General features: G+C 43.5%; 1 protein-coding gene across 1 annotated transcript; it reads left to right on the top strand.

The window, feature by feature from the left end:
- The first annotated feature begins 543 nt into the window (after positions 1–543).
- pax3a (paired box 3a) lies at positions 544–18,667 on the top strand. Its single transcript, XM_031281296.2, has 9 exons — positions 544–932; positions 1,640–1,875; positions 2,358–2,487; positions 2,706–2,849; positions 11,952–12,151; positions 12,738–12,903; positions 13,070–13,290; positions 16,904–17,167; positions 18,298–18,667. Exons 1-9 carry the CDS (start codon positions 848–850, stop codon positions 18,313–18,315), a joined length of 1,464 nt encoding a protein of 487 aa, XP_031137156.1. The 5' UTR covers positions 544–847; the 3' UTR covers positions 18,316–18,667.
- Positions 18,668–19,443: the final 776 nt, after the last annotated feature.

The raw sequence follows: 19,443 nt of genomic DNA, 5'->3' as shown, positions 1-19,443 counted from the left end.
GTGTCTGGGCAGTCTCATCACTGTATAAATGCTGTATAAGAACATTTGTATTCCAGATAACTATGCACTAATGAAAGCTCTTAGTGAAATAAGTCCGTGTTTTCACATTTTCTGACGCGATATATACTTTATGTAGGGTAATCAACCTGTAGCCGATACTGTTCTCTTTACTGATCCATCTTCAATCTTTAAACGTTCTTCTACTATAGCCTATACGCCCAACAGTGTCCGGATGCCTCACCTATTATAGGCTACATTATATTTCAGCAGAGGCAGAGATATCTTTGTCCATGCAGTTATTTCATTGGTTTTATTCAAAGTTGTGCACTTGGTGAAAAGTTTCCTGCGCAGCAGCAGCAGCAGCAGCAGCAGCAGCAGCAGCAGCAGCAGCAGCAGACGCGTGTGACACATTAAACTGACCTCGTGAGGTCAACCCAGACAGAAGGGAGCTCCTGCTGTCCAATCACGGAGCCCCTCCAGCCCCCGAACGTCCGGGTCTTTGACCAATCAGGAGGCGCAGCGCGGAGTCAGAGGGGACAGCGACCACAGATAAAAATGTTTGACTTCCATCCATCCTCTCAAAAGCATCCTCTCAACCCTCGCAGGACCGTCAACGACCTGCGCTTTTGATTAAAACTCTCTGGATAGCAGTCAGCATCCCTTCTGAGGGATCCAGCCACTGTTCCCTCTGGTCGAGGCAACCTGTTACTCGAGGAGAAGCAGGCTGCATCGCGTCTGTAGAGAATAGAGACACATTACGACGAACAAAAGGGTGTTTTGTTGGGATTAAAAGCGACAAACAAAGGCAGCTTCGTTGAACCTGTTACCTGACAGAAGGTCAGGAGTCATGACAGCGCTTGCTGGAGGTTTACCGAGAATGATGAGACCGACTCCTCACCAGAATTATCCGCGGGGAGGATACTCTCTGGAAGGTAAGGGACTACCACCAGTTGCTGCTCACAACCTGAAGGAAATTCAACTTGTCCGTAACTTCAGTAAAGTTGACAAACTCGAGTTCTGAACAGCTTTCAACCTGCAAACAACAGCCTATCGTTATGAACGACTCGTTTAGTCGTGTTCTAAGTTTAGTAAATGTCATTTTACAAAAGAAATGAATAAACTATCCCGGTCCCGAGACTAGGCCTATATTTTAAGTGGCACGATATTGAATTGAATTTACATTTTATTTATTTAGGCTATTCTTTGTGTGTGTGTGTGTGTGTGTGTGTGTGTGTGTGTGTGTGTGTGTGTGTGTGTGTTTTTTTTTTTTTTAATGTGGCATCATGTCTCACTCTGTCACATTAATTGGGAGAGACATGATCGACAATTGTTGGAAAGAAAATTGATTTGTTTTTTTTTTAAAGGCTGAATATTTAGCCTATAAGATAAAGGACGAGTTTATTTTAACAACGCAAGTCTTTGATTTTCCATATTGCACTTTCAAAGTGGAACTGCTCGTCGATGATATTCTACAAAGGTCCTTGTCAATTTGTAAGTTGTTTCTCATCGCTAAAAACAAAACAAAAAAAATGAACTCGTTTTGGAATATTTCAACCAAAGACAACACACATTGTTAAGTCTACTGTAGCTGCAGAGTTGTGAGTATTGCACTAACTGAATCCCATGCGCCGCTGTGCAGTCTCTACTCCGTTGGGACAGGGTCGGGTCAACCAGCTCGGCGGTGTCTTCATTAACGGCAGACCTCTCCCCAACCACATCCGCCATAAAATCGTGGAGATGGCCCATCACGGTGTCCGGCCGTGTGTCATCTCCCGTCAACTGCGCGTGTCCCACGGCTGCGTCTCCAAAATCCTATGCCGGTACCAGGAGACCGGCTCCATCCGACCGGGGGCCATCGGAGGCAGCAAGCCCAAGGTGAGAGATACAGAACGGCTCGCTGATGTTTTGGTAAATTCACATATATGGCTACAAACTGAAATGTGAAGATAGCAAGCACCTGCATGTGAAATTTAGCAGTCATTTTAGAGAAGAGCCAGGTTGGTATGTCATTTAAATATCAAGTTGTTACTCTGTAGGAAAATGTAATTTCCAAAGGGAACAAACCCCACTGTTTGGATGTGAAACACAGAGACTATAATCTATAATAAACACAAAACAAAGCGGATTCAAAGTCTTTGTGAAAAAGATATATTTCAACTTGAACAAGTTTGACTTTAAGATAAAGCTAAATAATCTTTTGAACTTCGGTGTCACCTCTGTATTTTGCTTATCCATCCAAACTTGTGGCAAATAGTGCAAACTTCTCTGTCTCGCCCATGATAACGAATTCGGCATTGAATCTAAAATAAAATAAATAAAAATAAAAAAAGACTCTTCTCTCCTTCCTCCTATCTAAGCAAACCGCTACTCCAGAGGTGGACAAGAAAATCGAAGAGTACAAGAGAGAAAACCCGGGCATGTTCAGCTGGGAAATCAGGGACAAATTACTGAAAGATGGGATCTGCGACAGGAACAACGTTCCCTCAGGTAGGCCACAGTTTCTGGAGCTGCGATGTAGGCCTATTAAAAAAAAAATACCAGGAAAGATGTGAAAATAATTGTCTTATATTGCATAAGAAAACTGTTATAACATTTAAATTACAAGATGGTGAACACGTTTTAATATTGCTTTGCATACAGGACGTCTTTGTTTTCCTGCTAAACTTTTTTAATATTATTTTTTTTGTCCATCCTTTTTTTGTAAGTGAGCGCCATCAGTCGCATCATGCGGTCGAAATTCGGCGGAGCCGGTGATGATGATGAGGAGGATGATGAAGTGGTGAAGAGGGAGATGGAGGAAAGCGAACCACGGACCAAACACAGCATCGATGGCATTCTGGGAGATAGATGTAAGTCCAGCGTTATCATTTTACAAAAGGGAACATCTGCGCTATTTGCAATCCAAACTAATGTGACAAACTAAATGACCGAGAATGTCCTCATCTGATTGTGGATGGTTGATTTTTGAAAGTCGGCATCAGTTTAGAAAGGGAACTTTTAATTAAAGCTTAATACTACCAATAAAAAATTATAACTGGCAACTAACTAATTTAACTGGTATTCATAGATATGGAATTTATCACAGAAGAATGATCACTAATTTTAGTTAAAATGGCCAGAAAAGTTAGTTTTTAGTGTTTACGCATGCGTTTAGGCTTCTGAGATTTAACAAATGTGCGGAGATTTTTTTTCAAGTGGATAATCAAACATTTGTCTAACTTCCAAGCATGAGAACCTTTTTTTTTTTTTAGTTTTTTTTTTTTTTTAGTTTTTTTTACACACAATCGGACACTTGAGGATGAACTTCATGGGACAAAGCAGGGAGAGTCCATTGAGACTCACACCTCAGTTTGACGAGCACAAAAGCCAAACTCCAGTGAGCGGCTCAGTGGTGTACAAAAAGACGCCAGGGCCTTTCAAAATGGGGAAAGAAAGGGAGAAAAAACGCGCTGACAAAAGGCCGGCAGAAGACATTATGAACCCGCAATGAGCGATGAATTATTCAGGGACACCAATAGGCCCGGTGCGACCTGGTTTATAGACTGTTCCAAAAAATAAAAGTGCCAATTTGGGAACTTCCGCCCACTTTTTTTAAATTTAAAATTTTTTTTTTTTTTTACAGTTTGTCATTCAAAAAATTAGATATAGGAAAATAGCTCAGACTTTAGGCAAACACCTGTTGATTTACGACCTGTTGGGGTCTGAGGAGGGTTGCCGCAAAAGGAAAGGTTGCTGTTGGAGACATAATGCAGTCTATAGTTAATTATTAATGACTAGACCTCTGGAAAACAGTGGTAGTGTTCTGGCAATATCGTCGAATGACGCACAGATTTATTCCCTTTATTTGTTGTAGGTTTGTTTATATTCGGTTTTACTGTTAATGTGTAACATATGATAACTTAACAGAAAAATAAACATGAAGCTAACGCATTTTGCAGCTGGCAAAAGGCTCGTGACTTTTCGCCTGCAATGTGTTAAATTCAGGCCAGGCCTCGCGTTATCAAATTGAACGGTGCCGTTACTTTTGCGCACGGAGCTTTTGTCACAGTCTTTGCGCAGTGAGCGTGACGCCCTCAGCCAGCGAGCGCAGGGAAACCCTTCTCTCCACTAGATTAAATCCAAACCTTTTATTTCTCTCCACTTTCATCTCAGACAAAGTCCGCCCCTTTCCTTTCCGCCCAGGGCGCACACATTCATGCAATATCTGTGGGCGCTTCCCTCTCCCTCTTCCAGGCGAGACACATCTCCAATACTGATCAGGCAACTTTTAAAACTCATCACTGCAAAAAAAGAAGTAGGAAATTAAGTAAAGTAAATCATTAAATGATCAGATTGATCAATTCATTAGGATGCATCCTTGCTTCCTAAATTCATCCGATTTGCACATTTGTTGATCATTCATTTTCTGTTTTGTAACAAGTGTGTTTGTACAACTCTCCGAAAACTTGTCATCAGTGGAAAAAATTAAATTTTTGAAATATCTTTAATTCATACTTTTAGGCTGGTATGAATTTTGTGAAAGAAAACAAATAACATTAGCTATTTTACATCAATAAGTGACATGCAAACAGCTCTGAGGCACTTTCCCCCATTGATATACAGAACAGCACTATTTCATTCTTGTGTCTCTTTGTGGAAGTAGTTGTTGTTTTTCTCTTTTATAGCTCTTCATTAGAATGTGAAAAGGGTGGTTTGGGGACTAAGAGAGTGTCTTCTGGCCAAATATTGATTAAGTAGGTGTTTGCAGAGGCTATTGTTGTGGTGGAGAGAGGCCTGTTGCTCTCTGCCCCTTTCTCCTCTACCACTATTGTTAGCTTTCCTTAAGTGCTAAGATCAAAGCTGACTCATTTAGATTTATTTGTCTGGGAAAAGGACTGCTAAGGTTTGTGGGATAAAGTATACTGGGCAGGCCCAGGTCTGCATGGCATTAACAAGTGGCTGGAGCATTGTGGGAAAAGGATGTTTGCTGGGATGAATCTGATGCAAAGTTGTTTACATCTCCTTGAAGTGTTGAGTTATGGAGGTATAATTTACTCCAGTGTAGATCATTTAATCACCGTGCATGGTTACGCTGCAGCTTGAGAAGAATTATTTGTGCCATTTATCACATTTGCCCATAACGCAGGAATATACGTATGTAACTCAGTGTATCTCTGGTACATAGTTTAATTGGAAGATTGAATAATGCAACTGTGCCAATAATTAATTTTTGCCATTAGTGGCACGGAATTAATAGATAACATCCTTTCCCCTATTTATTACTGTTAGCACTTTAGCCTCATTTAACTAATTAAAGAAACCAAAGTCTTGAAAGAGGAGTTGCCACTCTCGCAGGATCCATTAATGGCAGTGGGGGTGAAAGGGAAAAAGAAGAAGAAAAAGAAAGCTCAGAAATACAAACAGTCAAAGGGGTAACTTTTCTTTAAAGGGAATCCTGCGGTGCCAAATTGAATGAGCCCAGTTCTTTCAAATCTGCCATGGTGAACGCAGTCAACATGTAATAATTGGTTTCATTGAGGTGCATTCCAACAATCTGCTGCCATTCTCCTGCCTCTATTGTCCGGAGGCAGGCAAATAGCCAGAGGGACAGGAGGAATCAAGTGCTGACAAAACATGAAAGATTTAGCTGCTTTTGTCAAAGGAGCTGAGTAGGACTTTGTTTGTGTAAATAAACTGGGTTACTGGCTCCCCGTGACTTTGGCATGGATTTAGATTGAGGGAAATTAAGAGAGTAAGGAGAGCAGAACGATCATATTTGTGTTTGAGACTGTACCATATTTGAAAGCAGTTAAAACGTGTTTTGTAATATGCATTTCCGAAAGGGGAAAATGATCACGGTAGCAAACTTCCACGTGCAGCTGCCACATCCTAGCCATCTAATCCAATTTTTGAAATTTCATAACTTATATTCTCATGAGACATCTAAGAACATAAACTGATACATTTCTCTCACACGCAGGAAGCAAACCCAACCCGGCAGCACGGCAATAACCCACAACTGTAAACAGAGAGATAGATGTTGAATTTCTACAACTTGTGTCTTTGTTAGGGGTCCTTGGATTTCCACGGTGAATGAGTTAAACGATTGGAGGTTTAGAGGAGACAGAAGGCCTCAATGCAACCAGAGGAATGTCTGCTACAGCCACATTTCCATTTTCCTCTCAGGGCTAGATAATGGAGAATTTTATGTGGGCCTCACTCTATGTTTTCCTGTGTTTATAGTGCGTATAATGCTAGTTTAGCCCTGTAGACTGTTCAGGGGGGAAACAAACCAAAAGTCACAATATTTTTATTTTTTCCCTTGAGAGGTTAAGATATATACAGTAGATAGATAGATAGATAGATAGATAGATAGATAGATTAACATAGAAAACATTTAAAGACATCAGTAAGTGTTGTTTGAGACCAGTTTTTGCTACTTTTCCAACACATTTTAATTTTGTATTAATAAATGAATTAGTAAAAAAGTTTCAACACTTCTACGTTCTGTGTTGGCATGACTCTCAGGACTCCCTCTTTCTCAAAAACAGAAAGGAAAAAACCCACACTGGCTGATCTGCAACTGAATGCAGACTCTATGCTTCATTAAAGCCTCTTTCTCTGTTGGCACCCACATTGTGATCCTCCAATATTAATTCAAAGGACAATTAATGAATGCAGGCCAACTTTGAAGTAATGGGCCGGGGTCCTGCCCTGAGCCGGCCCCTCTGCGCTGATGTACTCTCGCCGCATTCTCCCCACTAACCCCAAAGACACTGTGAAGTGACTGAAAGAGAAGCAGTGAGCAAAGGAAGGTCAAGGAGAGGAGCCCCAGTAGAAAAAGAGCTCTCTATTTCCTTGGAAGTATTAGCCAAGCAAAACTCTGTGATGGGGAGGATAAAGTAGTGTGAAGAGAAAAGGGTCGGGGGCGAGGGGACTCTGCAAAGAGGAACACAATGGGATAGTTAATTGAGTAAAGCCAGACAGCGTTGTCAATCACTTAACTTTGTTTAGCCTCAGTTTTTGTGGAGCTGTTTCGTCCAGCACATTGCACATTATGGGCACGCCAGCACAACTCTGTTGCTGTTTTGATGAATGTCTTTTTTCCTGTCAGAAAAAAAGAAATTCCACAAAAAAAAAAAAAAAATGAATATAACCTATGTCTATTTTATGTATTTTTAGAAAATGTTTTCTAAGTTACAGCATTTATGTCCTACATTTGTCCAAACAAAGGCATTAAAACGACAATAAAAGTTTAAAAAAAATCTGCACGCCTAGCTCATAAAACCAAAAGAAATGAGTGTTAATGAGTGTTTGCAGGGTAAAAAAAGAAAGAAAGCGTGGAATGTGATGATGTCTTCTCTCTCTGTTGAGTGTGTGAAGTTTTGTTGCAGGGTCAGTGGTGAGGCCGTCTTCACTGCAGCGCTGTGCAGTAGCTGTGAAAAGGTCAGGGGCTAACCTAGGGTCACTTGACTGTTAAAACTATCAGGCCCCAGGAAAAAGAGGTTACAATAATGTTTGGGAAAAGATGACAACTGACCCAACTCCCTAAACTCAGATCAGGGAATCAGTGTTACAATAACCATCACTTTAAGATGCATAGGCTTTGAATCTGTGGTGTGAATTCAAGAACAGGTTTTACAGTTTGGAGAGAGTATATGCTGGTTATTCTAAGTGAGGGGATTGGTTTGCTTGGCTGTCTGGCCTAAACATGGCCGGGCTGAGAATGAGCTCTGCTGGTTAGTCTCCGTTTGACTGGAACGTGCGGCAGACTGGCCTGTTGCTTTGTCCCTGCGTGGGTTCTGTGCCGTTGCTTTGTCCATGCCCCGAGGGTGGAAATGCCACCGTGAAACTGTCACCTAACTGCACCACGGTGGAACTAAATAATAACCACCGCACACTGGGCACACATAATAGCCATGAAGGGCCATTTGTGGCATTTTGTCACCTCACCAATATTAGACAGAGATACATCTTTCATAGTCATATCGCCAGCTCTTTCTTTGTCCGTTAAGTGCCAACCTCCTGCGCTTATTCACTCCATCTTTTTTTCTGTCCATCACATCATCATCTCCCTCTCTCTTTCTCTCTATCTGCCCCCCCCCTCTTTTCCCAGGCAGCTGCGGATCCTGGGGGCTCTTTAGCAAGTCAAGTGAGCAGCCCACTCACTCCCATTTTTTCCCTTAACTGTTAACCCCAGCTGAGCCCATACGCTGTCAGTTAACTATTCTTTTCCCAGTGCATCTGCTCGCTCTGGCTCTATGTGGCATGCCACTATTTTATTCAGTGTCCCAGTCGCACTATGCTCTGTGGCCTGAAAGGGCCAGATCTACTTCCCTGGGCAAATAACTAGTTCATTTGTCTCTTCTGCCCTTTGTTTTGTGTTGCGAACACATGTCACCAGCTCAATTACCTTCTCTATTAACAGCCCCTGGAGGAAGGGCTAGCCGCCCCTACCAAGACAAGGCTATAAACTGCCCCATATGCTCGGCTTCTCTTTCTCACTGAGGCTCTTCATCCCTTTCCCATCCATCCATCCTTCCTTTCATTCTTTCTCTCTTCTCCCAATTCCTTGCTTCTTTACGTACCTTCCTTTAATACCTATTTTGATTATCTCTCGCACTTACTGTCACTCTTTTCACCTCATTCACTTTTTTTTTTTTTGCTATTTCAAGCTACGTGTGTGAATTTGGATACATGGATGTGAGCGTCTGTGCATGTCTCTTCAAATTTACATCTCTTGAATGGATGGGAGGGGGGGATGAATGCTTGGCAAGGCGAGTCCTGGCCGATGTAGACTACGCAGTAAACAAGAGCAGTCTTTATTCTCGCAGTTGGAATCCTCGCTTTTTTTTTTGGCCTGTTAGAGGCCCTGCTGCTGCAGGTGAAGCTAATGGAACTGGACGTTCCCCGAAATTCACATCTGTGACACTCTGGAGTTTATCTTCCCTGCCTGTCTCCTCTCTTGATCGATAAATGGTTCTGTTTACCTTGAGTGGTAGATCTGTAGCACTGTCCTTTTCCTGCTGGTCTTTGAGCGTGTGTACTATGTGTGTGCGCACAAACACACCTGTAAATGCACTTGTTTCATTTAATTATAGGAGCCTCTGATCAGGGAAAGGAACCTGTTGAATTCACTTGTTGAATACTCTACTCCCCTAATCTGTGCCTCCAAACTGTGTTAAATAAACCATCCACCATCCACTCTACTATATAAACTAGCTTGTTATCAGTTTATTACTCTACATCTTGCTTTGTTTTGAAAAGCGTCTGTTTCAGGGATAACTCTCCAGCAGCCCCAATTTCCGCTTCACGGATAATAATCTATCTTTCTATCAAGATTTTTGTCAGGGCCACAGCCAAGCTGTGAGCGGCTATAGAGTATTTTCAGCTCCCTAGTGCTTTATCTGCAGCGTAAAATTTGATTTGGGTGTTTAAGTAAGGAGGTCGAGGCCTCCCTTTGTGTGTTTTAGTATCCTCTTCTGCCGTTTGTCGCGGGGAATGTGTGGGAACAACCCTCTCTGAGTCCGCTTCTGCATCAGCGTGCCTTAAAATCGATCCACTGCAACGTAAGAGCCTTGTTTGAAGATGTCAGAAATGTGGATGCAGCAACGGGTGAGCACACAGAAAGAGAGAAGTGAAGTGAATGGATGAGATGGAAAGGGACAGGTCCGCTTTTATGAATGACCAGCACCCCCATTCTCCTTAGCTTGGCACCCCACACCCCTTCCCCAGCATCTTCTTCAGGTGCCTTCAGCCTCCCATCTCCTCTCCATGTCAACCTCTTCAACTCCCCCATCCCCCCAGCTCTGTGCGCCTCAGGCTGTGGAGGGAGGGGATGAAGGAGTGCTCCCCTGCTGTGCCCCTCCACAGCCCCCAGTGGCCCTTCTCTGGACCCTTTTGTGCCTCCCCTTCTCCCTCCCACCCTTCATTCCCCCACTCAGCCCCTGGCCTTACAGCCCCCATCTAACCCTACAGCCCCCCCCTCCTTGCACTCCCCTGCTGGGCAGGTGACAGACCCCTGAATGCGGGCCCGGGCGTCCCTGATGGCTCCTACAGATGGAGCGTGGTAATCGGTCCAACAGAGGCCTGCCACAGGCTTTTCCCTGCTAAGATACAAAGGCTTGGCCTCATCACTTCTAAAAAAAAAAAAAAAAGAAACAGAAAAAAAAGACAGCGAGTGAGAGAGGAAGAGAGCAAAAGAGAGAGTGCAAGCCAGAGGATGACAAAAGCAACAATGTCATTTGCCATTAAGGGAGAGTCTGTGACGGAGTGTTTTCTCTGTAGTTACTAATAATAAAAAGGAGGGGGAAAAGAGAAGGAAAGACAGAAATAATGGGGGCAACGGAGGAGAGATCCACCCCCACCCTGCAGTTAACATGAGTTACAGTGCCAATAGGGAGCTTTCTCCTCTGAGGACTTTTATGAGCTCTCCTTCCCTCCCTCTGGAATCTTTTCGTTTCTGCGTTGTCATTGGTTCTCTGTCTTTTTCTTTCTTTCTCTGTTCCTCTGTCATTAAAATGGTAATGACACTGCATGTTACTTTGCTTGCTGTTTCTTGTAGTCTTCCGCTTTCGTGTTGTTTACGTGCTGATGAATGTAAGTTTCACTTACTAATTCAAACAATATTGACTATGTGCTCATAGGAAAAGTATCATGTTTTCATGCTGTGTGGCCTTCTCCTTATCCCTGTTGTACTATACAATTTGCTCCAACTGGTCTCAGGCCACATTCTTACCAGAACAAACCACATCTCAAACTCACAGTGCATGCTCCAGGAGTACTCCAGCCAATCCTCTGTGAGACTCTATGCCAGCGTGGCGCCCTTGGTTCAAATGTAATAAAGAGCTTCTCTCAGCATCAGAATCTTGTGTGCTGGCGGCCCGGAGCACAGCAGCATTCCCAGGGAGCAAATCTGTGTGTAATGCCTGGTCAGACACACACTGGCAACCGGCACAAACATTTCCTGCTTGGCTCCAGAGGCTCCAGAGGCAAGAGGAGATCCCTGCTGCCCCCCTCCATGTCTGACTTGGCACTTTTTAATTAAAGCTTTAAATCTGGAGGGCAGAGGGAGAATGAGAAGTCTGGGGAAACAGACAAGCTTCAGTCCTCTGCTGAAGCCTTGCTGTTGCTTACACCTGTCTCGCTGCTTTTGAGTCTCTTATTTCTTCTCTCTCTCAGCTTAGGTGTTGGCTGCATAGTCTGCAGAGTGTCGAAAAGATGCAGTGAACCTTCCTCATGAGGTTTAAGAGGTCCCTCTGGGGTGGATTTGGGAGTGGATTCCAACTCTTTCTGTCTTGTGTCCATCTGTGTTTGACACATTGTCATAGACTGCGTTCATTGAGTGAAAGCCCATTGCCGAGATGCAGCAGATGCATGTTTGTGAGTGTGCGTATGACTGAGAAAGAGATGGGGGATTGCAGACATGTAATGGCGGACAATGGCAGGCTGTCACGCTGGTTTGTGGAGCCTAATCATTATTTAATAGACGGGTAACCTCCCCCCGAAAGGCAGCAATAGTCCTCTGTCTCGAGTCTCAAACCTTCATTGATTCCCTTCTTCTGCTGAATTAGATCCCAATGGCTGTCTCCCAGTTACCCAGTCGCTCTCTCCTGCCCTCAACTGAACAAACAGATTAAGAAGCACCTGCAAAAGGCTGTCTACTCTTTACTATGGGACCCTATCGGCATAGCGCACAGCAGGGCTAAGACTGGAAGAGACACAGTGTCCCAGGGAACAGATGCCCCAGAGGGATCTAGTCCCTTTTTAATCCATGTTCAAGCAGCCTCTGGCTTTTGATCCCCTCAGGAACCACTGAGGAGTTCAAGGGACACAATCTAAATTTGCTCTGTACTCAGCACAACCTTTTGTCTCAAATCTGTCCCAGCTTAGTATTTACCCAAAGTTTGATTCTGTATCAGCCTGATTCCCTTGAACGTCACAGTAACGGTCTGTTTGTTTTGCAATTCCAGCCAGTCACTCGGACGAGGGCTCCGACGTGGATTCAGAGCCAGGCCTGCCTCTGAAGAGGAAGCAGCGTCGCAGTCGGACCACCTTCACAGCGGAGCAGCTGGAGGAGCTGGAGAGGGCCTTTGAACGCACGCACTACCCCGACATCTACACACGGGAGGAGCTGGCTCAGCGGGCCAAACTGACGGAGGCTCGAGTTCAGGTCAGACACTTGCACAGACACACTCTTTAACACTCAAAAGTCTCCGAGACCCAATCTTGAAAGCATAGGAATGTGTCAATCTGTCATGGATATGTGTTTTGTGGGTGTTAAATTGCCTTTGGATGTCACACATTCCTTACAGCCATTAGACATGTGTCTAATGGCCCGACACCATCAACCCCATGCCTGACCCCCTTCTCCACACGTATAGGCACAGACAAACTCAGATAAACTGCGCCCACTGTTTATGAAGACGGCTCACTATTTTTGTCAGACACTCTGCAAATGGGCTATGAAAAGATTCCAAAATAGATGTCTGCTCTGTCTCTACGCTCTTAACCTATTGACTTGCAGTAGCACACAAAGATGTAATGTCTGTGGTTTCACTGCACACTCTAGATGTTAAGATCTCTGTCGGTTCAGCTTCCTGTGATGGGTCAGAGAGGCCACGAAAACACACGCACACACACACACATTCACAAGCACCAAGCACACTCACACATAAGTACTGAACAAGTCAATTTATTATTTTGGGTTAACACAAATAAATAAACATGAAACACTCTTGTCTCTGTTTTTCTCTCAGGTGTGGTTCAGCAACAGAAGAGCCCGGTGGAGGAAGCAAGCAGGAGCCAATCAACTGATGGCGTTTAACCACCTCATTCCCGGTGGTTTCCCTCCGTCAGCTATGTCCGGCCTGCAGCCCTATCAGCTGTCCGACAGCCCCTACACTCCCACTTCTATAGCTCAAGGTGGGTTCAGCTGAACACACCCAAACATGCCTAAAATGTATGCTTAAAAAAAATGATTTTCGCAAATGGGATGATACAGAATCTGGAATTATCTTATTAACGGCAGCAAAAGAATTCTGGATGAAACCAAAATGGGATTTTAAGTAAAACGTTTTATTCTCTGCAGCATCCGAGCAGCCCAGTACAGTCCACCGACCGCAACCTCTGCCCCCCACTTCTGTGCACCAGGGTGGGCTCGGCTCATCAGCGGGCTCCCAGGATGGAAGCTCTGCGTACTGCCTGTCCTCTGGACGTCACGGCTTCTCAGGATATTCGGACAGCTTTGTGTCCCCGACAGGACACACCAACACTGTCAACCCCAGCATCGGCAACAGCCTCTCACCACAGGTTCGTCAACTACATCCTTTATTAAAATACAACATAGAAATACTAATAGAAACACACAAACCTATGAATACCTGCTTACATGTACATCCTCATACATATACCCACACACATATGTTATCACACCAGGAAACAGGACACTAATAGTTCTTCATGGTGTTTATGAGATGCACCATATGGAAGGATAATGATACACACTGTGTGTGTGACCTAGGAGGTATCATTGCAGTGACATTGATGAAAACCTTGTTAGGCTAAGCAACACGGTAGCTTTTCATTTTTGTTTATTCTGATGAGTTGTTTGATGAGTTTGAAATGTGGCAAACGTCAGTCTTTGGGGAGAGAGAAAGGACCAGACATGAGGAAGGATGTATAGATGTTGGACGATGACACAAATCAAAACTGAAAAGACAATTATGGTCGATTACACAGTCATCAGTGTCCATCAGTGGCTCCCTACCAGCCCAGAAGATGGACTAACAGGCGGAAAACGAGCTTTTAACCACCACAAAGGGTGGCCGGCCCACATGCAATGCATGCTGGGTACTAATTCCCATGAGAGAGTATCTCAGACTCCTGTCAGGCACAGATAAAAAACTGCCTCAGGCAGGTTTGGTACTATGTGAATGCCTGAGGATGTAGATATATTGAAAAAAAAGAAGATCTTTGTTGTGGCTGCCAGGGTGCATGGTCAGAGAGTGGTAGGTGGCACCATTGTGGCTGAGTATAATTGACTGCTTTGATACATGAGCTCTAGTTATGGACTAGAATTAGTTGTTTTCTCCTCAGGAACATTAGTTTAAAATCATTATTCTTTGGAGATTTTTATTTTCACTGGACAGATAAAAGTATATAGACAGGGCAGGGGAGAGCAAAGATGACATGAGGAAAGCTGCGCACGTCAGTGGTTGGTGGTTTTATTCGGAGCCAACTGAGCTAACTTGTAATTTGTTGAAACATAGCTGGTATGCAAATCTTCTCCTGTAACTGAGCGCATGGCCGTGGTGTGAGTTCACACACCCACAGGGTCACCAGTGACTTTAGCTCCAATAAAAAGGCTAAAGGTGCTGTGGCCTCATGGATGGTTTCAGCATTAACCTCAGTGGGCAGCTCCGTACAGAATGGACATCTCATCTTGCGTAGGGACGACGGCAGGCCTGGAATGTTTTCTCAGTCTGGAATTGCAATCACAGAATGTTCCAGTGTCTTAATTGATTGGAATGAAGTAATCTATCCCCTCGTAACAAAGTGTGTAATTTATGCAAATGACTCACTTTGTTGGCTAATTTGTTTTAATTCACGTATTCATTGCAGCTGTTTAAATGTATATTGCAATACAGTTTTCTCTATTTAAGACGAGGATAGAATTAATTCCCTGATTTGAACTTAATAAGAGAGAGGAAATGAGAATTGATTAAATTCTATGACATTGATAGTTAATACATGAAGACCTCTCTGCACTTAGAAAACTTGACGGCCTTCAATTTTCTGGAATAGCTCCACAGTTTGGTCTACTTTGTGTTAAATCCTCCCTGGAATGATCTGGTTATCGGAACTCCAAATCTGTCTATAAAAGCTACTCTATCTGCTACTGTATCCATCAGGAGATTCAGGGGTTCAGTTAACTCCAGATATGGGCACATTAGAGCGCCATGGAGTTTTGATATGGATAATGTTGACTTTAGATAGGTGATATCGTTGTCTGAGCAGTTAGCTCTGTATTTAGAGCTTCAGTCAGGCCAGTGGTTTCCCTGTGGTGCGGGGTCTCTGGCGTCTCACCGCTGATCTGGTGCATACCAAAGCAACCCTTTCTCAGCAAGCATGCGAGCGGCCGGGATTTGCACCCCCCTGAGACCTAATCCCCGGAACAACCTCAAAACAGACGCCATCGGGAACTGCTGCCGTTTCGGTTGCACACAAAGTGCCTGAACATATGAGCAATGTAGATAGACATAGACCCTCTGACACTAACAGACACATACCACACATGTATGTGTGATGTTGCAAGGAGATATGGCTAAACAGCACTCGATAACCAGGAAAAAAACTTTTCCATTAAACCTTAAATTTGTATTGCAATAATTTAATGAATTAAATATTTCAATAAACACTACAGCAAGTGGACGGTGATGGATGGACAACATTTTCTGATGCTTTAGGAAAAGGATACATTTAACAGTTTTAAAAGCTGCATCAAGATTTATGGTAACTGAATTGAATTAGTATTTTCTGGAAACCATGCACCTTAAATTTATAAATACTCCAATTGTGATGGAGTCTGTGTGCAACAGACTTTTGTATTTTACAGTATATAGCAGTAAGATAAATAATAATAATGGTTTGGTGGTAGGCTGCATTGATGTGTTCGTCAGATGTGTGAGGTCAGATCACTCTGACAGACCAACTGTAAATTACATACATTAAAGACACTGAGGTGGCCTCAGTATGGGTACATGTGCGTGTGTGTGTGTGTGTGTGTGTGTGTGTGTGTGTGTGTGTGTGTGTGTGTGTGTGTGTGTGTACGAGCTGGCTGTCAGTTAGGAAAGCCCTGTTTTAACATCACTCAGAGGACACTATTGTTTTTTTTTTCAGTTTTCTTTTCAGGTTAATTTCAGTGTATTTTTTATTTTTTTTTGCATGGTCTTAGAAGTATATTCTCCTACATAGACTGTAACTCTTTTCTCATGTTCACTCTTTAACTTCACTTTTTAGACATTTTCGTGACTTCGCTTCTCACGCAAACCTATGTGCAGCTGTTCACGATGTATCACCGATACCCTTACAACCCTGACATCAGGGTAAAAAATGCTTATGTTACACATGACCGTGCACGCGCACACACACACACACACACACACACACACACACACACCTACTGTTAAATACACAATACCACACGTAGGAGAGGTAGCTCTCACACACACAAACACACCCTGCTACTCGTTCCCACGTACCCTTTGGCCTCTTCACCCTGGCCTCACAAGGATACGGTGATTTTAAGACATCAGGAGAAAGTGAGAGAGGGAAAGACAGACAATAAGAAAAGAGACACAATTCATCAGTGGACAAATACAAATCGATTTAAATTCACCTTAAAATGCATCACATTCTCACAAATGTGTTGTTTAAATATTTTTTCTTATGTTATGATCAGCCAATGTCTTAGATTCTTAATTTTTTCTTCTTCTATCAATTCCATTTGTAACACAATACTACAAGCCCACAAGTGTCATGATATGGACAAATAAAAGTGAAAAAATATCCTCTACATCCATAAATTTGACAGGATAACTCCAACAGAAACCACTAGTATGTTAAAGGATTGAACCTTTTAGCCACCACCAGCTCCCCAATCAGTCAAACAGAGTAAAGGGAAACCACATGTGTGAGGGAAGCCAGTAATAATGTATTTCTGACAATAAGCAAGGAGAGGGCTTACACTTTAGGCCACCTGAGTGGAGTGGAAACGTTGATTGAATGGTGTAACAAAAGTGGGAAAATTGGCTATGTATTTTTCATTTTAAATGTATTGGTAAATGAAATTATAAAGTGTTACTAATTTACTTTGTGATTTTCTATTCTAATCACCCAGTTTTCCTCTTATTTATCCCCACAGGTAATGGGCCTATTGAATCCAGGTGGAGTGCCACATCAGTCCCAGAGTGACTTTGCCCTCTCCCCACTGACCGGAGGCCTGGAGCCCAATGGTGGCATGGCTGCCAGCTGTCATGGTTCCCAGCGCTTGGAGGCTCTACCAGGCCTGACCAGTATGCCCACCCTGCCTAGCACCCAGTCTTACTGCCCACCTTCTTACACCTCCCCAGCCTATGCCATGGACCACCATCCATCCTACCAGTATGGACAGTACAGTCAGAGCAAGGTATGCTTGAAAAACACTTTATTCTTTAAGTGTTTACCTAACTGGTGTTTTCATGCTGATTTAGGGGTTTCATTTCTATATTTAAATTTAAGTACATCTCTAATTTATTAGAGGTTATGTCCTTCTATAACCCCTGCTCTGGCAATGCAATTTAGTTTATACTTTTTAACTCACAGCCCACAATGATTGCGCAGACCTTTCTGATGAGCGAGCTTCTCAAATCACCCTGTGCTGTGCTGAAATTACATGTATGTTAGAGAGCGCTAGTGGCCAGGTTACCTCAGTTTACATTACCATCATCCGACTATCCACGCGGCCTGATGGCGGAGGCATGTCCGGGTCTTATCCCAACACTCACATTTTCACTCACTGTCCTTTCATGACCCTGTATGATGAGCTTGCCTATCAAACCCTCAGTGTAGCTCACCTAGCCATGTAATGACCCCTGTGTAACAAAGATAGCCGCCCAAATGAAAGGAGCCACTTCCCAAAGCGTGTTTGACAGGAGGGAGAGGAGAGTGCGGTGTGTTGCTAGGGCTGATCTGAGGTACACTACCACATGTTGACCGGCCCATCAGTGGCAACATCTTGATGTCATTAATTTATCCAGTCCTGGGAGAGACCCACATGTAGCTTTTCGGGGGTTTGGGGGAATGTGTGTGTGTGTGTGTGTGTGTGTGTGTGTGTGTGTGTGTTAAAGGAGGGTATGGGGCTCTTTAACAGGGGGCGATTATGGCCCTTGGCAGGCCAGGATTAAAACCATGTGTCCCACTGAAGGTCAGATTTAGAGTTGTTATTGATCAGTGGAGCAGAGCCACAGATCCAGGCTAAGGCTCAGTCTCAGGCTAGTTTTACCGACCACATTAGGTTCAAAGAACGTCTCAGGAGATTACCAAAGCTCTTCACCTGTTTTGAGAGTTTTATTATCTAACCTAGGACCCCAGTTTCCATTCTCACCTGCTCTCATGTGCTCTTAAACACTTCTTTCACAGGCCTTCCTGTCAACATCACACCTCTCATTTAACTTCACATTTCACACTTTTTGCTATGTTAACCATTGAAGGATTTAAGCTGAATGAAATGCAAAGAATGGCTTTAACCCTCCTTCTGTCTTTCCCTGTTCTCCTCAGGTGCCTTTCATTATATGAAGCCCCCAACATGGCCTGAACAGGAGGCTTCCCGGCCAGTCTGACATTCATCGCCCCCACCCCGCTGCCTTTGCCAAACATCCCCAGCCTCGAGGACAGTGAGAGAGAGAGAGAGAGAGAGAGAGAGAGAGAGAGAGAGAGAGAGAGAGAGAGAGAGAGAGAGCGGTTTGGGTGGGTGAAGGGGTTGAGGTGTTCTGCTTCAGCAAGGGAACCAGTTGAGATGGAGGTGTAGTGATGGCGATGGAGGGGGGGTTGACTGGAATAATTAGGACCAAAGGCGCAGCCTCTCCTGTTACCTGGCAATCGCTTTGCTTGTGCGTCACGTCACGCTCCATGGACCAAGCACGGCTTGTTGGGGAGTAAATACATTCAAGATTCCATATTAGATTTTTGTAATAAGTGGCAGAGAGGTGGACCTGGGAAAGCCCCCTGTGCTTCTGTGGCCCAACTGGATAGAGGAGGGGCATTTTCTTACGGTTATCAAAAGGCTGGACGGTGATAACGTGTGGTGCTCAGCGGCAATGTCTTTCTAAGGATCTCTTTACCACAATGTCTTAGGAAAATAATATTTACTGTACATTGATGCGATTTTTGTATAAGACTTTTGAAATGAAAATACACCAGGAAATACACCGGGAAAACCACCAGAAAGGCATGAATCGAGTGAAGTCATAGTGAAACCACTGCAACCCAAAGAAAGTGCAATACATTCATACCTCATGTGATGTAAATTAACACGGATCAAATGTCCCTGATTATACGCTCTCTCATTTTAATGTCAATAATTTTGGGTTGTGTGCATTGATCAATCAGGGGAAATCATCCAGCGATGAAAAATAGCAAGCCTAGTCGTGATGTCATTAAGCCAAAAAAATTCTCTGCCAGTGAATACATTATTCAGTGTGACAGTTAATTTTTTTCTTTTGCATGTGTTAAATTAGTTTTCACCAGAAACTTGCAAACATTCGTTCCATTTCTTATTTATTTAGTGTTGTTCAAGTGTTACGTCTCTTCTGTACGTTTTGTATTAGGTGCTCTTAAGTGCTTAAGTCTTACACAATGTTCATTATACATGTTTTCTTCTTTTGTATAATTTCCATTTCCATTGGCGTAAAACATGATTTTGTT

Source organism: Sander lucioperca, chromosome 9 (assembly GCF_008315115.2).
Source record: "Sander lucioperca isolate FBNREF2018 chromosome 9, SLUC_FBN_1.2, whole genome shotgun sequence".
NCBI lineage: Eukaryota > Metazoa > Chordata > Actinopteri > Perciformes > Percidae > Sander > Sander lucioperca.
The sequence above is the reverse complement of the archived record's forward strand: the minus strand, read 5'-3'. Positions and strand labels throughout refer to the sequence as shown.

Coding starts and splice junctions, on each gene's coding strand:
- pax3a (XM_031281296.2), top strand. CDS start 848: ATGACAGCGCTTGCTGGAGGTTTACCGAGAATGATGAGACCGACTCCT. Junction 12,152..12,737: donor TGACGGAGGCTCGAGTTCAG/GTCAGACACTTG, acceptor TTTTTCTCTCAG/GTGTGGTTCAGCAACAGAAG. Junction 13,291..16,903: donor GCAACAGCCTCTCACCACAG/GTTCGTCAACTA, acceptor TTATCCCCACAG/GTAATGGGCCTATTGAATCC.